The sequence below is a fragment of the Hibiscus syriacus genome, unplaced genomic scaffold, assembly GCF_006381635.1.
Source record: "Hibiscus syriacus cultivar Baekdansim isolate YM2019G1 unplaced genomic scaffold, ASM638163v2 tig00110013_pilon, whole genome shotgun sequence".
In the NCBI taxonomy this organism is placed as follows: Eukaryota; Viridiplantae; Streptophyta; class Magnoliopsida; order Malvales; family Malvaceae; genus Hibiscus; species Hibiscus syriacus.
In genome coordinates, this window is record NW_024062563.1 from 1,916,023 (window position 1) to 1,939,069 (window position 23,047).

Here is a 23,047-nt window from a genome sequence, read left to right on the forward strand (position 1 = left end):
ATAACACTTTTTATAAAATTAATTAATTTACTTTTTGATAAACAAATTATCTCAAGTTGTTAGATAAATGTAAAATTAAGGGTTACTTTTGTCTTTATGGTAGACCTAATTTATCATTTTCACCCCTATCTTATTTTCGCATCAATTTAGTCCTCAAGGTTGTTTGATCGTATCATTCTATACTCTAACCCTAACTTAAAATCTAACCCTAAATCATAACCTATAACCTCAAAACTATGAACCCTAAACCCCAACTTAAAACCATAAATGATAACAAATATTTAAATATCGATGTAATTGAGCAACTTCGATGGATAAATTGATATGAAAAAACGATAGGGGCGAAAATGATAAATTGAATATACTAAAGGAAAAAAAAGTAACATTTTTCACCTTAAATAAAATATCCAAATTATTACATTTACTTTTTAAATATTGAAAATAATATAAAATATTATAATAACAATCTTACCCCAAGTTTTGTTTTTAGTCTCACTAATCCATTCCACCACTAAAGGTTTAGATAATTAGATTTAACTTAACTAAGATTTCGAGTTTAAAAATTTAAGAATATAATAACAGAATTAAATACTTAATTCAATACAAAAAATAATAAAATTTTACTTTTTTATTGTTCTTATTATTTTAATTAACTCGATAAGATTAGTCTTTATTTAAAATTTTAATTTAATAAATGAGCTACGCTCATGATAAAATAAAAGAACTGTCACTGTAAATAACTCACAATTCACCAACACCAAAAGCATCGATGCACATAGGACAATGTTTGATCGATATCTTCACAGGGGATGTTCGGGTTGTCAGCATCCTAAGCTGATGCTTAAATAAGTGAGGGTGGAGTTTGAATATTGTTAAATTTGATTTAAATTAAAAAGATTAAAATTGAGTTCTATTCTTTTAAAACTTTAAAAGTTTGAAATTGTTAAATTTAACTCGAATTCGAAATAAAAAATTGAAGCTTGAGCTTGAAAAAATTTGAACTCGAAATATTCTAAAACATAGCTTGATTGAAGTTTGAACTCGTAATCATAAATTGAAACTCAAGCTCAAAAATACTTGAACTCGAAACATTATCAATTTAACTCAAACTCGAACTCGAACTTAAATCTTAACTTTAAGTACATAAACACCTTATTTTATACTTTTAAAAAAAAAATAAAACAACATAAAATTGTTATTCAATCATGCCTTCATTATTCTCTTCTCTACAATATATTCAGCCTCAAAACTCCAATTAGTCCCCCACCCTACAGTTTTCAAGATTAAACGAATTTTGTTTTGAGATGATAAACTAATCAAGTTTTGGTTGCTTCTTGATTCGTAAAATACATAATTGTTTTTCTTCAAAATCCAACACTATAAACGAATCAAACAACCTCTACAAATTAGTAGCAATACATATAGTATATCTATATGTTGCAGCAGTAGAGCTGCGCCTACTTGAAAGGGTTGTTATACTCCCTGTTAGCTTCTGGGATTGAATTCCACTCCCACAGCCCGTCCGAGAAGGCCGTCGGACTCGGAAGTGCGGCGGGAATCACGTTCAGACAAAGCTGCTGTGCCTGTGATTGTGGTGGCAATGTTGAGAACTCCGGTTGTTGTTGTTGGTGATGATGGAGATGGGGATGAGGTTGATTTGTAGTGTAGTATTGCTGCTGGTTCAATGTGGGTTGTTGGAAGCTTACTAGCTGGTGGAGATCGTCGACGACTGCGTTGGGCGACACGGAAGAAGGGACTAATGGAAAGAGAGTTGTGGGGTTGGGGAGTAAAGAGCAGCAGCCTTGCTTGGACTGGTTTAAGAACATTCCTTCTCCTTCAATTCCGGACGGTAAACCAATTGTTGTGTTGATCGGAGGAGGAGCCATCGGACGGTACACATCTTGATTCGAAAGTCCCAGAGCTGTTGTGACATGGGAAGTACTAGTAGTACTGCTTCCCTCGGTTTCACTTACCTTTTCCGTGGACAGTTGTCCTCTGGACGAGTCCGATGGCCGCCTCGTCGGAAGACAACGGGGGAGCGACGGGTGGTCTTCGACTCCAGCTCTCTTGTACACCCGGCAAAGCGATATCTCGGCCTGAATTAAATGTTTTTGAGATCAAGCACCGGTTACAGTTATGATACTCGTGACTGGAAGTAATAGTAGCATTGAATACATGTAAGAGTCCTTATTGAATCCAAAGTTCATGCAAATATGGTAAAGAAAATGACAAGATATTTTAGTATTATCTTATCCTTTTGTCTTGCTCTAAAAGGATTACAACCTTGCAATTATTCATTTCCTGGACGTATTCCAGATGATTACTAGAACTGAAACCTTTGGAACTTGGAAAAGTATTTCTAGGCTTTTGAATTTTCCAAGCAGAAATTAGGGTTTAGTGAAAGAAGAGTAAATCATTTCGGTGCATCAAATATTAATCCTTCCTAGAATTCGAATATACCTTTTGGTAACGTTCGGTTTCGTGGTGAGGCAGGCGATACTCGTTCATAATCCAACTGGTTCGGATTCCTTTCGGAGCTTTTCCGGAGTAGAAGACTAGGGTTTTCTTGAGACCAATCGATCGAGAGTTCTCGCCTCGAATCATGCGGTCCGCTCCGGTTGCTTTCCAGTAACCGGACGTCGTGACACGATTCGGTCGGTCTCCATTTCGGTACTTGCGGTCTCTTGGCACATAGAAGAACCATTCTTTCTCCCCAATTGCAGCCAAGGCTGTGATTTGCGGCATAACAGTTCAAACATATACACAAAACAAAACATGAATCACTATGATTGTTATAGCTAGCTGAAACATGAATCACAAATATATGTGTGATAGAGAAAATAATTAAGGAAAGAAATTCAAGAGACAATCAAATATATCACAAAGAATTGTAGTTTTACCAGGAAGCTCCCAAGGGTCATAGCGATATAGATCAAGGAAAGTGATGAGCTCGACATTAAAACGCTTGCCCTCGACCTTACGGCGAAGGTAGAACTCTACGAGTTCTTCCTCAGTCGGGTGGAATCGAAAACCAGGCATGATCATGTCGTGCTCGTGGTCATCCTTGGCGCTGCTGCTGCTGCCGAGGTCATGGCTGCGGCCGTCGACGGCGTTGATGTTGGTATTATTATTATTGTTGGGGTCGTTGCTCATGATTTCTGCTTCCGGTATTACTATTGCCATAAACTAATTAAGCATCAAACTATGGGCTCGTAATATATATCAGCTCCGAGCCCTTTGGTATTGACTGAGAATGTAGTAGTGCAAGTGGTAGGTTAAAATGGAGGAGGAGAGAAGGAGAAGAACAAGAAGAATGAGGAAAAATAGAAAAAGAGAGGAAATTTAGAGTTAAAAAGATCTACATAGCTTTCAGGCCCTACACTTCGACTACAAGGTGATTAAGATGAGACAATGACATCTCAAAAAGACGACAGGTTGTCCAAACCACCATTAGAGCCTCGCTGTGCCCTTGGACCTTTCTTCCTCCCCACCGTAGAATTTTTATTTTCTTTCATTTCCCCCTATTATTCAATATGACATAATTGGGATAAGTATTTGATCCGGTAGGTTTAATTGAGTTAAGTCTAATTATTCGAGTTTATATTTAAATTTAATCATAAATATTTATAATATTATGATATTAATTAATTTCAATTTAAATGATATTTTATATTCGATATATATATATATATATATATTACATATAGCTGAGAAACACAGCTTAAATTTAAAAACTAATTATTAAAACTTCGAGTTAGTAGCTTTCTATTTTATAACTTAAATTTTATTTGATTTTTTTTCAAATTATGTCTTACTATCAAATAAAAAAAATCGAATTTTTGAGTTGAATCGAGTTTTTATTATTTATAACTGTTAGGGATAACGTGACCCCTGGTGTTACTTAAAAGTCATTCATTAATCAAGTTTAGGACTAAATGTTTATAATTATACGTCCCATTAGATTGAAATATTTTATAATATTTCTTAAGATAATAGATTCTTCAAATCAAAATTACGGTCATTTTTGGACACCTTGGCTGAATGTTATATATGATACAAATGAAGGGTAGGTGTAGTAATTGGTGGGATTCAGAAGTGCAATCGTAATAATGGGTTGAGTCAAGAGAAACCCGTGACCCTCTCCTGTCATTGCTCATTACTACCGCCATTTCTTCTCCTAGTTTTTCTTTCCTTGTAGCCATTGTACAGCCTATAAAATAGATCTCAGACCCCAAACTCCATTAACGTCCAGCTAACGCTCCACACCAAATAACATCTGATGCAAGTCATCTGACAGTATCAACAAAAAGAATTGAAGGCACAATCATATTAGAACAATGGCACCTATAATTAGTAAGAACTTACCTATACTTCTATTTCAGGGGATATGAATTTATAAAAATTTAAGATATAAAAAATTATCAGTAAAAATATTTAAACTATATTAAAAATTAAAATGCTCAAGATACAATCGTTTAATGCATCATGAGGCTATCAGCTAATCACATAGCAGCAGCAAAATGCGGGGACAGAGTCATTCTTTATATGAGAGGGGTTACTGTTTCGCTCAAATATTTTGGTATAATAGCATTTCAAGTATTTTTTTAGTTTAAAATCTTAATCAAACAAGTCTTTTGTTTTTTTTTTCTAATTTTTTTAATTTAAATATTTAATAGACATTTATTTCTCTCATGTTTGATTCTAACTCTGTACACTCTCATGCAATCGAGAACCTCGAGACAACTAAGGCCTTAGCATAAAACTTAAGTATGTCCGTCATCAACCTCTATTCATCCTTACCCTTAGTTACCATGCTGAAGTGCTCCTTGAGATCTCATTATTTTCATTCTCTCCTTCAACTTAAGCGATAGGGAGAGAGCACAAATTCTAGGGTAAATTACTTATTTGGTCATCCGTTTATTATCATGTTTCAATTTTGATCACCCAACTATTTTTTTAAAATTATATTTAACATTACGTTTCATTTTTTTAATCCACCTACTTTTGTAACCCAACTATTTGAAAATTTTGATTTTAATATTTAAAATATCTTCAAATTTTAAATTTTAAAATATTATTAAGATAAAGTTTAGTTCACTTTAAGTTAAATTTTTATATTATCTTAAAAAACGATGCTACTTATCAGGAATTGTATTCACCGATTATTTTATGCTTTAAGAAAAAGAGATAATTTGTAAGGGAATAATTTTTTTGGGGGAAAAAAAGAATAATCCTATTTCTGTTGAGTTGTAAATTATTTTATATTAATCAAAATAATTTTTATGAAACAAACATCCAAAAGTACAAAAAAAAACCATAAAACAAACGCAGCTTTCATTCGAGAATGTAAGGGCAGTCGTATCCTGAACAAGGTTTCAAATCACAGTCCGAAAATGTGATGGCGTCCATAAAATAGCGGTTTCGGCGTCGAGTTATCTACTACACTCGTAATAGCGCCCTATAATGTCCGCGACGGTTATCATAGCACTCGCGACGGCCACAATTACAATAAACTCGAAATGATCGAAAATACAATCGCGATTTGAAACACTTATCCTGAAATAATAATAAGGATAAGAGAGAGTGTACTCGGAAGCATAATTCTTTGCCCAACACATTTACTAAAGTAGATGTGGATAGCTAATCCGGTTTATGCTTGGTTCTGCAGAAATATGGTCCGGTCGGTTTGTGTATCAATCTAGAGGGTTCCATATAAACATGTTCTACCGGAAACATCTGGATGCTGATATCAATTATGACTAATTTATTATCAATAAAAAAAAACAAGATTCTTCGAGATAAAGGCTTATAGTTTGTGTACGTTTAATTTAAATAAGCTATTAATGTAGGTTTAATGATATTTTTAGTTTTTATTTTTTAAAAAATATTATTTTATTTTTAATATTTAAATTGATTGATTAAAAATAACAGATTTATTAAGTTTAGCTCAATTATTTTATATTTTTATAATTTTTTAACAGTTAATCTTTTTTTATTTTTTTATTTTTTTGTATAAAAAGGTAAAATAATTTACGCCATCATTAGTAAAAAAATATTGGGTGTAGTATTATACTTCTAACGAGATAATTAAGATTCAAACTTTTATAAAATCTTATTTTTAATTTATACTCAAAAATTAAAATATAAAAATAGGAACAATATTAGAGATTAGACAACGATATTAAAACGCAAAATAATCATATAAGAGTTTGGTTTCTCTAAAAATTACAAATTAATAGAATAATAAAATTATATTGTTTATAATATATTTTATATATTTTTAAAAACTATAATTAAAATAAGAATGATATATAATAATAATAATAAGAGAAAATAACTTCAGTGACCGAAAATGTCTTATAATATACGATTTTAACCAAATTTTTTTTGGATTTGTGAAAATGACCAATAAATTCGTAACGCGAACTCTAATTTCGCAACACAGGTTCCAAAATCGCAACTCGAATAGGTAAATCACAACAATAATATGTAAATCGCAACGCGAATTTGTAAATCGCAACACATAAGTCAAACTCGTAACACGGAATTTCAAATTCGCAACGCGAACTCCAATTTCGCAACGCGATTTTCCAAATTCGCAACGCGATTTTCTAATTTGCGGCGCTAATTCCGAATTCGCGATTCGCAATGCGATTTTGTAATTCACGACGCTAATTCCTAATTTGCGATTCGCAACACGATTTTGTAATTTGGAATTAGCGTCATGAATTTGGAATTAGCATCACGAATTAGGAATTAGCGTCACGAATTGTGAATTTGAAATTAGCGTCGCGAATTCAGAGTTAGCGTCGCGAATTCGTAAAATAAGTTGCAAATCGCGAATTAGGAATTAGCGTCGCGAATTCGGAAAATCGCGTTGCGAATTCGGAAAATCGCGTTGCGAAATTGGAGTTCGCGTTGCGAATTTGGAAAATCGCGTTGCGAAATTGGAGTTCGCGTTGCGAATTTGAAATTCCGTGTTGTTCCTAATTCGCGACGCTAATTCCGAATTACAAAATCGTGTTGCGAATCGCGAATTAGGAATTAGTGTCGCGAATTAGGAATTAACGTCGCGAATTAGGAATTAGCGTCGCGAATTAAGAATTAGCGTCGGGAATTAGAAAATCGCGTTGCGAATCGCGAATTCAGAATCAGCGTCGCGAATTCAGAATCAGCGTAGCGAATTAGAAAATTGCGTTACGAAATTGAAGTTCGCGTTGCGAATTTGAAATTCCGTGTTGCGAGTTTGACTTCTGTGTTGCGATTTACAAATTCGCGTTGTGATTTACATATTCACGTTGCGATTTACATATTATCGTTGCGATTTACCTATTCGCGTTGCGAATTTGGAAAATCGTGTTACGATTTTAGAACTTGTGTTGCGAAATTAGAGTTCACGTTACGAATTTATTGGTCATTTTCGCAAATCAAAAAAAATTGATTAAAATAGTATATTATATGGCATTTTCGGTAAGAAGTTATTTTCTCTAATAATAATGTATTAATTATTATAAAATGGATATGGGAGGAGATAAGACAAGAGGGGCCAGGTGTATTAAGTGGAAGTGAGTTTGATATTTTATTTTCATAGCAGAGCTGGTGGCTTGGACCCTTTGGGCGGTTGTCAACCCACTTGTCCGTCACTTCCACTGCTAATTATTGCAATTTGTAACTTATCACAACCCCTGTTTCAGATACAGCTAAATAAACCCAGATTCTTGTTAACCTTTTTTTTATTAATTTAATAATTACAATATTTTATATATTCAAATATAATTTTCAATCTTTTTAATATTAAAGATTCATATTTTAGATATTTATGACGTTCGAATCCGAATTATCAAAAAATAATAATATTTTTTATCACAAAAATCACTTAATTTATATATCACTTCATTTGAATAGATTCTTGTAAAACTTGTATGAAACCAGGGTTGAAATCACCCAATTAAATGCAAGGGTTCCAAGGAGGGGACCCATAAGGCTTGGGGGTGGTGCAGCCAGTCACCGACCCATGGAGCTCTCTTGTGAACTGTCAAGGCTTTGCTCTCGAGCTTGAGCCGTCCAGCCAATGTTGTGAACCAACGTCCCGACACAAACTTTTCGTCATTTATTGCCCACAAAACTACAAAAACCTACTTTTTAGATATTCTTCCTACGCAAGCATGCGTAATTGAAATGACCTTATGAATTTATCCCTATGTGTCAGTTTCATACGTAATCCCTTAACTTGTGGCCCTGCTCTAATATTTCTTTCTTGCTAAGCTTCCACGCTACCCATGCATGAGTATGTGTTTATCACTTTTCTTTTCTTTTCCTCAATTGATCACAATTCATGATAAATTTTTGAGTTGTGACTTTCTTATTGAGTGTTTGGTTAATGGTGGTCTCATAAATTTAAAGAGGAAAAATTACTCTTTATTTTGGCGTGAGAATTTATATAGAGATTCTTGATGTTGATACTAAACCTAGAGTTATAATTTTTATTTATAGGCTGATCAATTGAATAAATATGAATGTCTAATTGTGAATTTTACTCTGACATATCATGTGAATCCACCAAATATCATATCAAAGATTGTCATTGACGGAAAAATTTAGACCTCCAAATGATTTAATTATAAAAGTTCACAAGGCTTCGATCGAGAAAGGAATAGAAGTAAAAGAAGACTCGGAGGAGATATAACAATCACATAGTATGATATTTTTTATTCTTTTTAAGTTATAGTAGAGCGAATGAAAATATAAATCATTTAAAATATTACGTGATGTTTTAAAGTGGTGTGGTTAATATTATTATTTTACAAGGAATAGGCATTATAGTACAATATCATGTATAGTAGAGTAGTTTTCCAAAGAGAAATGCTTGTTTGCTTTGGGTGCACCCACTGAATGAGCAGCCAGTCACTCGCCTATTGAGGACCATGCGAATGTGCATGGCTTGCTCCAACCATTGTTGTAATCCCTTAAACGCTACATCTTTATTTCGTTATTCACAAAACTACAAAACCCTACTTTTTGTTTTCTTCCTATGCAATTGAAATGAATCTCTCGCGTTCCAAATGTATGTGTCGGTTTCAAATATAATCCCTAAACTATTGGACCTTGTCTAAATCTTATGACTTTCTCATGATTCTTAATCTCATGGAACATGTTTGCCGACTTTTTTTAATGTCCCTTGGATCGGAACAACCTTCGAGTTTGACTGTAATTAAAAACAAAAGTAAAAGACTTCAATCTAACAACAATTCTTAGCATTTGCTCGATCCAAATTTCTCAATGAATAATAATAATTCATTTATCACATAAATCACTTGATTCGTACTCCAAATAACAGTTCACTTTCATCTATAACGCCAATATTTATTAACGCGTGCATCTTCGTTTATGAAGTACGTTGTGTATATGACTTTTCTTCTTTGTTTTCCTCAATGATCACGTGGTACCGTATCCTTGTTGCCCATAGCATTACATGCATTTATTTTTATAACAAGGTGTGTGTATGACTTTTCTTACTTTGTAATTTAATTTATAATTAATTTTAAATTTTTATAATAGTAAAATAAATATCCTGTATTTTTTATAATTTCAAAAGGTTAACATCTACGTCTACGTTGAATTTAGTAATGATTATGATTATTATATCCGAATCTACCGTATCTGATATTACTTCTTTTATATAGTTTTGAAATTATATTTTAAATATATATATTAATCTGGAATAAGTATAAAATAATATTTATTTAAAAATACTCAATTATTTGACAATAAATATTAATATCTCTAACTTTTCCAGTGTTTAAACTCGAGTCTCAAAAAATAATAATTATTATTTTATTATTGATATTGTTTCATTTACGTAAATATATATTTTAAAATAAAAAATTAAATATTATGAGTCACATGACAAAGTTCTGAACTGCTTTATTTTGGGCTTATTATATAAGACTGTGCAATGGAACCCGCTAGTGATGCTGACAGGTGTGAAAAGTTCTAAACAGATTTGTATAACAAAGGAACAATTTCACGAATAGCCCCTGCAGTACAGCAAATATTACAATATTGTACCTGTATTTTAGAAATGTCAATTTCAGCTCCTAAAATTTTATTCTAATTATTAAAGTGACACTTTTCTTATTCAGATAAAATATAAAGTGACATGCAACATCTCTTCAATCTTAATGAATAATTAATTGGATTTAAAAATGGATATTATGAAATCGTTTTATAGTATTGCATGTTAATTATATTTATAAAATTGGAAAAATGATTTATATTTTTATATGTAATATCATCATGGACGGTCTATGAAGTCAGGATTTTAATTCAAACGAAAGGATAAAATATAATTAATAATAAAATTAAATGGAACAAAAGTAAAATTTAAAAGTCTAAATATATATATATATTATATGTTTTCTAATAATAAAAAAATTGTAGGAAAGGGGTAGTGACCTCTGAAAGTATGCATTCTGGATATCATTATATAGTGTCATGTGTCAAATCTTACTTTTAAGAAAACATATTTTTATTTATTTTAATGCGTAATATCATTATGTAGTATCATATGCTAATATGTAATTGGAGAAGTATGACCTTATTTCCTTTTTTGACCTTTTTTCTAGTGCAATAAATAAATGAATATAGAAATGAAGAAGGGTGTAGCATGTAATTAATGAGGATGGATGGAATAATATAGAAATGGAAAATGGGAAGAAGAGGTGAAGTTGGTAAAGTCATAATTGCGAATCCAAAGTTAATATGGGAAAGTTTGGTGGCAGTCAACCCTAGAGTAATAATACTCAATAGTACATCATCATTATAAAAGCACCCATGCAAGATTTTATATTAAAGTTTTTAATTTTTAAAAAATTATATTAAAATTTAAAGATATAAAACTATAATTAAGAAAGTGAAATTATATCATCAATTTAAAATTAAAAAATACTTAAATTATATGAGAATTTAAAATATTCGAAGATACAATTGCTCCCAACACCAATGATGGGTGTATGTATTGTCTAGGTAGGTACGTGCGTAATTCGAATTTCTTTATGTTCATTGTCTAATTCGTTAAAGGTGTCTAGCCTGAAATTTTATTTATGTTCATCTTATTAAATTTTTTTTGTTATTAAAATATATGCATTTACTCTGAAAAATATATTTTTTAGATCGGCTACTATCCAACACCTTTCTCGATTCATCTCTTATGAGGGTGGTCAGACAGGTATGGCATCATCATGGATTCATCAAAACACCATCAAAATGAGGGTTTGGGGTCCATCACCACCGTTGGATTTTAATGAAGGGAGTCAAAGTTTTGACCGTCAGAGTAGACCGGACAGACAGCAATGTCGGGACCCTCCCCGTTTTGACTCTCAGGTTCATTCGTTCATTGAGCAAAACTTTGTTTTGTCATTGAATGTTGGGGGGGGGGGTCTGACGTGATTCTTTTTTGGGGATGGTTTTAGTGTAAGGGATGGAGCTCTCGTGAATCATATATGTTTTTCTTTTTGTTCGTTGCAGTGTCTGTAACTCGTCGTTGACTCTGGTAGATGCTCTCCTGACTCGAACGAGTCATACCATGTTTTCTGTCTTATTCTTCTGTTTTTTTTGGTGTGATTTTTGAGGAAACAAATTTGAAATTTTAAAGGGATAAATTTAAAATTTTAGAAGATAAAAATAAAATTTCAATAAAAATTATGTAGATCCATCCGGCTGATATCACCGGAAGTAGATTAATTTCTTTTCCTGGATTTTGTAGGGATCGGTGAAAACGTTATTTGAAAACTCGTCAAGTGAAGTAGGATTGTATTACGATAACACCATCTTATAATACATATATATATATATATATATATATATATATATATATATATATATATAGGTAAAGTACATAAATGGTCTCCCAACTCTATGGTACTATTTTATTAAGTCATTCGATTATTAAAAGTTATAATTTTTTTTATTTTATTATAGAATGTACTTTATTAAATCTCTCGACTATTAAAAATTATAAAATAATTACCCGATTATGCATTATGTTCCAAAGTTAGCAGATTAACGTTCAACTAAAAAATATTGACAATTGTTTTTAGCAAAAAAGGATGAGATTGGGACATAATGGATAGTCGGATGACTATTTTTGTAACTTTTACTAGTTGAGGGACTTGACAAAGTAACACTCTATAGTCAAAGGACCATTTTGTAACTTTTAATAGTCCAAGGATTTAATAAAGTAATCCATATAACTGAGGGACCATTTGTGTACTTTACCCAATATATATTTACGTGAAATTATATGTATATTTGTATAGATACAAAATATTCAAGAATTTTCACATTAATTATAAATCTTCGTTTTTTTTATTGTATGAATCGTTCAATATTTTTTTTTAAATTGAATCAAACGAAATTTGAATAATATATTTTAACAAATATTTTTAAGAGGTGATGACTTTGTCACAACTACCCTATATATATATGGATTAGTATAGAAATTTATATTTCAATTTATCATTTTTTTCTTGTGGTGTATTACTTATGTTTCTTATATAAATTAATCCTTGATTTTTTTTCCTAATGCACTAACATTTTTTAATTCAATATTTAAAATTGACTCTTTTCTAATATAGTAGCTATATTTTTTTATAAATTGGTACTTGAATTTATCTTTTATTTTTTAGTTTAGTATTATTTAATATAAGACCACAAGAACTCAACACCGACGATTAAAAAAAACAAAATGGAGAATAATTAAAATAAATTATAGAACAGAATAAAGAAATAACATAAACAAAAAATGCAACATAACGCATATAACATGATTTATTAACTGTTAAAATATTAAACAAAATATATCACTGTAAAAAGAATTATTCCATGGAGAAACAACAGTAAAAAACAATTATGACGTGAAAAATCAACATAAATGCATGGATAGTGAAATCTAGCAACAAAAGTAACATTAAAAAAGAGGTTAGTTACCATTTACCAGTCTCACCACTTTCTTTCATCAGAACTGTGGCTGGCCAAGATTTATGACTCAGGTATACTGCGAATGAAAAGATTTAGCAATCTGATTTTTGCAATTTTCAGCTCAAACCATATCTGAATAGCTACTTGGGCTCGTTCTCAGAAAGCTGTCTTCTTAGATCCTTAAGAGCATCGACGACTTCAGGACCGAGATTGTGCTTTAATAGTTTAACTTGGAAAGAGGTAGACCTGAAGAAGGTGAAAACATGAATCAATATGTTTTTCGTGTCAATGATACAAAAGTACACTTTCTCAAGCAATCAGCCCAACATCCACGTACTTTTTGGCGTGTTTAACTAGCATGATCATTATGTTAGTGACGCTGGAAAGTATTCTCTTAGTAGAAGGTTATCACAGATCTCAAAAGAGAAGTGAGCTGTTTAGTGGAATAGGCCAAAAGATAAGTGTACAGAACAGGTCTGGCTTAAGTTGCCAAAATCTGCTTTAAAAAGATCATAACGTTAACAGTCCAATCTTTTAGTATGATTGTTTCCTTTATGATATGTTGGAATCAGATCCCAAGTCCAAAACTATGCACGCAAGGAAACCTTATTCCTTCACTTCTACCCACAGCGGAGAAACGAAGTATAACGGGCATTGCCAATAGGAACTACGTAAAATTGGCACTGCTACTGTAGACCCATATTTTCGTCCACTCGGGCCCAATAATAAAACAACTATCCAGCAACTCCGTTCTCCCCTTCAGTCGCACGTCTATCGTCTCCATTCCCAGATTTCTCGGCAATGTTTATCACCAACAACAAACTTAGTGTTTTATTAAGATTTAAACACTTAAAAATAGGGTTTTGTAAACCTTATAAATTACATGTAATTAAACACATAAAGACGGAGGAGATCAGACGATTACTAGACAAAAAATCCTACGAAATACATACTATAAAGTTGCGGTGAAATACTGAAAAAAAGAAGCTTTTTTCGAATAACTCAAACCGTACGAGCAGAGGAACCAAACCAAAAAGAGAGAGATCACCAAGCCATCAAAAACCCATTCGAAAAAAATACAAAAAGAAGAAAGGACCTCACCTTTACCTTCAAAACCGACCATCGATTCGTCTATCGGAGGAAAGAAACTCCATCCTCGAGTGAAGGTAACCCCTTTTTCGTTTAAATACGAGTTTAAGATCGGATTCATAGCTTTTTTTTTTTTGAAGTTTGAGGGGTTGGTTTTGACCCTTGGTTTTGTCTCTCAAATGAAAGAAAATGAGTAATGAAGGGGATGAGAGAGCACTGCCGAAGCATTTCACGTGGGAGGGGTGTTATCCCAACGTTTTGGTTTAAGTAAGAAATAGGTCATCCAAGAGTTAAATATTTTTATATTTGTCTGTAATCTTTACCTTATTTTAATTTGGTCAATGTACATTGATTATTCCTCTATATTTTCAATTCATTCAATTTAGTCCACATTTATACTTTTTATATTTTGCGAATTAACTATCTCATTTTATTTTTTTTTCTTGCAGTTCGTTTTAGCGTTAATTTAAGTCCATAAAGTCCAATTTATTTCAATTTGGTCCTTTTGATTTTTAACTATTCATTTGTTTGTTTGATTTATTATTATTTTTTAATCTTTTTTTAATTTTATATATACATATTTTTTTGTGTCTTGTTACGTTTTTTCTTTTTTCTTTTTGATTTATTTTCTTTTTTTCCCCTTATTTTTATTTATTCTTTTATTCTTTTTATTTTCACTTTTACATTTTGTCATTTCTTTTTATTTATGTAATATATTTTTATTTTATTTTCCCTTTTGATTTATTTTATTATTATTTTATTATTTATGTTTTTTAATTTATTTAATATTTATTATTATTATTATTATTATTATTCTAACATTTTCAACTTTTTAGAGAAATTCCAACCAATCGAAGGTATGTAATTTGAATCGAACGTTTTAAATTTAAATTTTAATTCTTAATTTTTGCAATTAAAGACAACTGATAAATTAATTGGTACCAAAAAGGCGGTTCAAGGGTGCTAATCATTCATTGACTGTAACCGACTCCCGAACCCGACACGTTTCTGGTAAAATGCAGATCAGGTAAGATGGTGTCCGATCTACCTAAATGTTTTTAAAGTGATCGGTGGCGAATCTAACCCAATTCATTTAATCCAAGTCGAAGTCCAATTCAGGGTCCAACCGAAAGACGGTTCCGACAGCTTGGCGACTCTGCTGGGGACAGGTAATTGAGTTAGGCCAGAATTAATTTTCGGTTGTCTTTTTATGCGAAAATAGTAAATTTAAATTTAAATATATTTATTCAATTCCAATTAGTTATCTTTGATTTTTTTTCTCAAATAAACAGTTGTACTGACATTTTTTCAATGATTTCAGATTTTCAAAAGTTTCTATCTCTGGCTCTATACCCGAGCTCCAAACCTTTTTTAAGTGGGGGTGAAAGCGACGCCTTCGTGAGAATTTATTCTTCGCACATGCCTAGCAAGTAACCTTCGGGATTCATATACCTTATGTCTTCGTGTGAATTTATTCACCGCATAGGCATAAGGGAATGTGTCCTCTCGAGTTTAACTTAGTCCACATGAGCTTGTAATGGGCTTAGGACTAAGGGTCTGGTAAGCCCCAAGGGGGTACCGACAAGGAGAACTCGAGTACCTTTTTAGAACCTAAACCGAGAGAGTACAAGGAATTAGAGCCCACTCCAAAACCTCATTCCAAACCCTAGGCTGCTTTGTTTCTTGCTTAATTTTTCTGTTCAAAGCATGTGAACTAGACAAATATTAAGTTAGGATTTATTTAAAATTAGCATGCGGGATAGAGATCATGTCCGGGTAGGAATTAAAACATGTGGGGGGGTAGGACTTTTATTTTTCATGATTATTTTTTATTATATTTTTACCTCACTAACTCTTTTTCTCTTTCATTTTATTTTCATCACTTGCATCATTTAAAAGAGGTGTTGATCCACCAAAAACGTGTTTGTTAAACATGAATAATCTGCATTAATAGACAAAGGGGTTGTAATACAAGAGATGAAAATGCAAAGGACAATCTACAAAGCGACTATGTGTCACATTCAATCCAGAAGACGCGGTGCCCACAATTGAAGAGTATATCACTCTGCTGCATTATAAAGGACTCAAAATGAATTGGGTCTGCATCAAGCACAATGAAAGTCTATATTTGAAGAACTGACTAGCAGAGGTTGCAGGGGCAAGATGAAGGTTACCGATCTTGAGAGTCCCTTCAAAGACAACAATGGCAAAACGATGGCTGAAATTGGAGACCATTACTGATGAATTCAAGAAACAAGCTTCGGATAGTTTCTATCGATGGAGGGCTCCAATGGTGTTGCCGTTAGGGAACAGACTAAACAGAGAGTGGAAGCCGGAGGTGCACTCTTTCGAGACTTTTTTTGGGGAAAACAATTCGTCATTTTGCTCGGTTCGTCCAGAGAAGCCAGAGTGGTTCGACAGGTTATTCAACCGGTGACATACGAAGGCAGAAGACTAGTCAACATATCAGAAGCTGTCAGAATATTTGTCTCTTAAAAGATAAAATACTTTTGTCCCCAATAAGGATTATTTCTAATAACAGACACATTTTTTAGATCAATGCCTCGAACATTGCATGCATTATGCATCTAGACATATTTTGCATTTTGTTATTTTTCTTTACATTCGCATTAACTAACATATGCATGTCTCATCAAAAGGGAACACATACTGGATACACCACCTCAAGCATTGGACACACCCCATCCGCATAACACCCGCCTGAAAAAGAAGATGGAAGCAAGAATGGAGAAAATCGAGGAGAACATGGCAAAATTGTAGAAAGAACTTGAAGACAAGATAAACCAGAGTACTCTGAATACAATCATGAAGAACCAAGAGTCTTTGGTTGATCAGATCGTTGCCAAGTTAGTTGGCCTACAACAGACTAGTGCGCCTGGGGCAGGTTCACCGGAAGGGGAAACTATATCACATACCCCACAAGTGGTTGTCTCACCTGAAATCTTATCGAAACTTCGAGGGGACTCATCTGTTGCGAAAGTGAAACCCTCGTCCTCTATATTTAACCCTGAGAACAATCCGGGTTACTACCATATACCAGATTCAGACGAAGAAGACAAATCAAAGAAGATGGAGGAGAAAATCAAGCAATTGGAGGACCAAATGAAGATAGTTAAAGGGGACCATGACTACCCTAGAGTCGATGTCGCGGAGCTCAGTCTGGTCCCGGATTTGGTTCTTCATCCGAAATTCAAGTCCCCGGAATTCGAGAAGTTTGACGGGAGCAGTTTCCCATCTACTCATATCACCATGTTCTGCCGAAAGATGATAGGATATGGAGGAAACGACCAACTCCTGATCCACTGCTTCCAGGAGAGTATGTCGGGCTCAGCCATTCGGTGGTACAACCAACTAAGCCGATCAAATAACAAGACCTGGAAAGACCTGACCAAGTCATTTCTTGAACAATACAAGCATGTCAATGACATAAGGCCAGATCGAGTTATGCTACAAAGCATGGAAAAGAAGCATAACGAGAGTTTCAGGCAATACGCGCAAAAATGGAGAGATTTGGCTGTACAAGTGCATCCACTTTTGGATGAAAAGGAAACTCAAAAACTTTTCGTACAGACCCTGAAGACTCCATACTTCAGACACCTGGTTGCGATCACATCGGGAAGCTTTTCAGACTTGGTTATGGCCAGAGAAATGGTTGAGTCAACCATAAAGCATGGCAAAATTAAGGATGGGGAGGCCAATAGGAAACCTCCTATGCGAGAGCGAGATGGAGAGATTAACAACATCAACCATGCCAGTAAAGGTGTTACAATCTCCAAACCAAAATCAACTACAATTGTACCATCAGGTACTTCTAGACAAGATTCCAGAGAACCAATGAGAGAAAGAGAACATTTCGACCCTATTCTCATGACCTACAAAGAGCTTTACCTTCAACTTCTTGACACCCATGTAGTGTCACCATACCCGGTGGAACCCATGAAGCCCCCGTACCCCAAGTGGTATGATGAGAATGCACATTGTGAATATCACGACGGTGTCCCAGGGCACACAATTGAGAACTGTGACGCATTCAAGAGAGTCGTACATAATATGCGTAACCAGAACTGGATCGACTTCAATAACTTGGGGGCATCCAAGTGAGGAAGGCCATTTCATCATTTGAGTCATTTTGTTTGAATTTGTTTTTTCTCTCTCTCAAGTTTGTGTAAGGACATTCGAATAAATTTATGTTACTTTAAAGATGTTAAGCAATGAATCACATTTGCAAACTTGCAATTCTTTGAATATCATTTAAATTAAGAAACTCCGTAAATGGTTCAAAGTTACGGGTATTTGACAAAGTAACATAATTTAAAACAAGGACCTTGACCTTACCCAGAATATACCCTCAAACACCGTACCCTACTCTTGCAATTAACCAATATAACCTTTTCCTTTAATAAGGTGCGGACAACATGGGGTATCATTTTGCATATGAGATTACTATACTTTTTATTTAAGACGTTCAGTGATGATAACGATCTTCACATATGAAATAGTCGAGTAGGTGAATCTAGTTTAGGTCAGTTGCTTGGAAATTGAACTTTAAAGATGAGATTCCTTGACTTTAAAAAAACACATAGACTATAACAGGTTCTTCTTGACAAGCTTTGGAAATTAAATCCGCAAAAACTGAGCTATTCCGCTAAGGCAATTGGTTATAGAGGAAACTCGAAAGCCCTGACTTTATGAATAGATTGCGTTCAAACCATGACATTGCTTGGACACTTGGCACATCGGTGTTTGCTCCACTACTATTGTCAGGCTGAAGACTTTGTGATGAGATGAACCCTTCAGTTAATCTGATAAAAGTTATTATAATATTAAGTTTTCCCTCTAAAGCAATTCTTTAAACGCCCCAGCTTTATGGATTTGGCTGGCCAGATAATAGCAAATTAAATCAAATTAACTAAACAAGAAATTTTCGGTAATAATGGACTAAGGGAGTTAAAGAACACATGTTATAGTCAAATTCACACGAGCACTCAATTATTTCATTTTTAGATCCATATTTTCGCACTACCTTTGTTAGAAGAGCCTACAAAGCTTGAACAAATGGAAGATTTCAGAGGACCAAAATAAAAGGTCTAGCAATTGATCATGCTAGTTGCGTCATTTTGTCCACACCCAATTGAAATGCCAAAGCATATTGCGATATTTCAAAAAAATGACATTTTGGGTTACCGAAACCTTAGAAAAGAGGCCAACCTAAAGACAACTCATCCATTTGAACATTTGTCAAAGAGCTGTAACTCCTAAAGCATTAAAAGAGCTTTTGATTCATTTGATATTCTTTGAGCTCATGTTTACAATTTGATTCAATTGCGAACAAATTTTTTATCATTTTCCCTCTTAAAACAAGAAAAATGAGAAAAACATTTTCAAACAGAACAGTCTCAGATATGAAAGGTCTGTAAAGTCCAAGCTTGGAAAGAGGATGGGGCACAATCGATTCCAAGGCCCAGATTGGTAGACAGAGCACGAGACTCCATCCAAGAGATAACACATAATTCATTCATGTTGCATGCATCTTAGACATACTTAAGTGCATCACATTAATCATTTTAGCATACATGATTTTTTTGCAGCTTTTAGAGTCAAGTTTCGACTTCAGGATGAAGGATACTTGATTCATAAGTGCCTTTAAAAAATGATGGTGGTTACTTAACTCAGCAGTGAGAAGCTACACCTCAACTGACTTGACATATCTACAGATCTCATAATCGATTTCAGATAGGTTCGAGAACGAATTTAGATCAAATCCAGTTCGGCTCAAACTCACCACGAGCAACATGTTTTCAGTTAACACTTTCAAACCAGATTTCAATTCCACGATGGAAGATATCCGACTGACAAAATTTGTCTGTGGGCTTTCCTGTGAAGGGGAATCATCCAAAAATCATATTATTTGGTTCAGACTCGCTCAGGAGAACACCTGAAGAACTATGACCGGCTTAGACCTGTGAAGGGAAGCCATTTTTTTAAAAGACATCATTTGCAGCACAGCTTAAGTCGAGAAGGGCTATCTGCCAAATACCCTCGAGTTCGATTACACTCAGCTTTGAGGGCACACCATTTACAGCATAACTTAAGTCGAGAAGGGTTATCTGCCAACCAAAGACCTTCGAGTTCAACTACGCTCAGGTCCAAGGCATATCATTTGCAACATAACTTAAGTCGAGAAGGGCTATCTACCAAAGACCCTCGAGTTCGGTTACACTCAGCTTCGAGGTACTTCATTTACAGCATAACTCAAGGCTAGAAGGGTTATCTGTAACCAAAAGACCTTCGAGTTCGACTACGCTCAGCTCCAAGGCATATCATTTGCTGCATAACTTAAGTCTAGAAGTGTTGTCTGTGACCAAAAGACCTTCGAGTTCGACTACGCTCAGCTCCAATGCATATCATTTGCAGCATAAATTAAGTCAAGAAGGGTTATATGCCAACCAAAGACCTTCGAGTTCGACTACGTTCAGCTCCAATGCACATCATTTGCAGCATAGCTTAAGTCGAGAAGGGCTATCTGCCAAAGTCCCTCAAGTTCGATTACACTCAGCTTCGAGGGCACATCATTTACAGCATAACTCAAGGCTAGAAGGGTTATCTGTCACCAAAGACCTTCGAGTTCGAATACGCTCAGCTCCAAGGCACATTATTTGCAGCATAGCTTAAGTCAAGAAGGGATATATGTCAAAGACCTTCGAGTTCGACTACGTTCAGCTCCAAGGCACATCATTTGCAGCATAACTCAAGGCTAGAAGGGTTATCTGCCAACAAAGACCCTCGAGTTTGATTACACTCATCTTTGAGGGCACATCATTTGCAACATAGCTCAAGGCTAGAAGAGTTGTTTGCCAACAAAGACCTTTGAGTTCGATTACACTCAGCTCAACGGCACATCATTTGCGGTATAGCACAAGGCTAGAAGGTCTATCTTCCAAAGACCTTCGAGTTCGACTACGCTCATCTCCAAGGCACATCATTTACAGCATAACCTAAGGCAAGAAGGGTTATTTGTCAATAAAATTATCGAGTTCGATTACATTCAGCTCGATGACACATCATTCACTACTGTCCGGCTGCAATTGAGGCTTTCAAGTCAAGAAGAATACATGTGTTAACTGTGCCTTAGTGACAAAAAAACTGCTTTCCGGCAGCATAGCTTAAGTCGAGAGAAGCTATTTGTCAGCGAAGACCTTTCGAGTTCGGTTTCATTCAGCTCGAGGGCCTATCAACCACATGGTAGAGTCAAAGAAATATTTTTCAGTCGAATTTTCAAACCAAGGTCTTCAAACTGAGAAAAGACCGAGACGAGAAGCCACATTTCGATTCAAAGTCCGGGCTACGACTTCAATTCTGTATCATTTTAGGATGGACTTGACTTCGCGATGAAGGAGCCATCCACAACCCCATTCGACAGGGAGTTATTCTATTTAATCTTCAACTCCACCAGACGAAAATTTGGTTATTTTTTCTTTTGTCCTATTTTTCGTTCCACGAAAAAGGACAAAGAGGAGCAGTTGTAGACCCATATTTTCGTCCACTCGGGCCCAATAATAAAACAACTATCCAGTAACTCCGTTCTCCCCTTCAGTTGCACGTCTCTCATCTCCATTCCCAGATTTCTCGACAATGTTTATCACCAACAACAAACTTAGTGTTTTATTATGATTTAAACACCCAAAAATATGGTTTTGTAAACCCTATAAATTACATGTAATTAAACACATAAAGACGGAGGAGATCAGAAGATTACTAGGCAAAAAATCCTACGAAATACATACTACAAAGTTACGGTGAAATACTGGAAAAAAGAAGCTTTTTTCGAATAACTCAAACCATATGAGCAGAGGAACCAAACCAAAAGGAGAGAGAGATCACCAAGCCATCAAAAACCCATTCGAAAAAAATACAAAAAGAAGAAAGAACCTCACCTTTACCTTCAAAATCGGCCATCGATTCGTCTATCGGAGGAAAGAAACTCCATCCTCGAGTGAAGGTAACCCCTTTTTCATTTAAATACGAGTTTAAGATCGGATTGATAGTCTTTTTTTGGAGTTTGAGGGGTTCGTTTTGACCCCTGTTTTTGTCTCTCAAATGAAAGAAAATGAGTAATGAAGGGGATGAGAGAGCACTGCCGAAGCATTTCACGTGGGAGGGGTGTTATCCCAAACTTTTTGGTTTAAATGAGAAATAGATCATCCAGGAGTTACATATTTTTATATTTGTCTATAATCTTTACCTTATTTTAATTTGGTCACATGTACATTGATTGTTCCTCTATATTTTCAATTCATTCAATTTAGTCCCCATTTATACTTTTTATATTTTGCGAATTAACTCTCTCATTTTGTTTTTTTTCTTGCAGTTCGTTTTAGCGTTAATTTAAGTCCATAAAGTCCAATTTATTTCAATTTGGTCCTTTTGATTTTTAACTATTCATTTTTTTGATTTATTTATTATTATTATTTAATATTTTTTTATTTTTATATATACATATTTTTTTGTGTTTTGTTACGTTTTTTCTTTTTTCTTTTTGATTTATTTTCTTTTTTCCCCTTATTTTAATTTATTCTTTTATTATTCTTTTATTCTTTTTATTTTTACTTTTACATTTTGTCCTTTCTTTTGATTTGTGTAATATATTTTTATTTTATTTTCCCTTTTGATTTATTTTATTATTATTTTATTTTTTATGTTTTTTTAATTTATTTAATATTTATTATTATTATTATTATTCTAACATTTTCAACTTTTTAGAGAAATTCCAACCAATCGAAGGTAAGTAATTTGAATCGAACATTTTAAATTTAAATTTTAATTCTTAATTTTCGCAATTAAAGACAACCGATAAATTAATTGGTACCGAATGGGCGGTTCAAGGGTGCTAATCATTCTTTGACCGTAACCGACTCCCGAACCCGACACGTTTATGGTAAAACGCAGATCAGGTAAGATG

The 23,047-nt window shown here is 33.8% G+C and overlaps 1 protein-coding gene across 2 annotated transcripts; it reads right to left on the reverse strand.

Annotated features, from left to right (window-relative positions):
• Nucleotides 1–1,448: 1,448 nt before the first annotated feature.
• On the reverse strand, nucleotides 1,449–21,872 carry LOC120212501 (NAC domain-containing protein 35-like). 2 transcript variants are annotated; one of them, XM_039210779.1, is made up of 5 exons: nucleotides 21,862–21,872; nucleotides 20,886–20,891; nucleotides 2,901–3,209; nucleotides 2,461–2,729; nucleotides 1,449–2,096 (listed from the first exon to the last, which is right to left on the reverse strand). In XM_039210779.1, exons 3-5 carry the CDS (start codon nucleotides 3,181–3,183, stop codon nucleotides 1,458–1,460), a joined length of 1,191 nt encoding a protein of 396 aa, XP_039066710.1. In that variant the 5' UTR covers nucleotides 3,184–3,209; nucleotides 20,886–20,891; nucleotides 21,862–21,872; the 3' UTR covers nucleotides 1,449–1,457. The 2 variants fall into 2 exon arrangements, with proteins under 2 accessions (XP_039066710.1, XP_039066712.1); XM_039210781.1 differs by lacking the exons at nucleotides 20,886–20,891; nucleotides 21,862–21,872 and having other exon boundaries at nucleotides 2,901–3,240.
• Nucleotides 21,873–23,047: the final 1,175 nt, after the last annotated feature.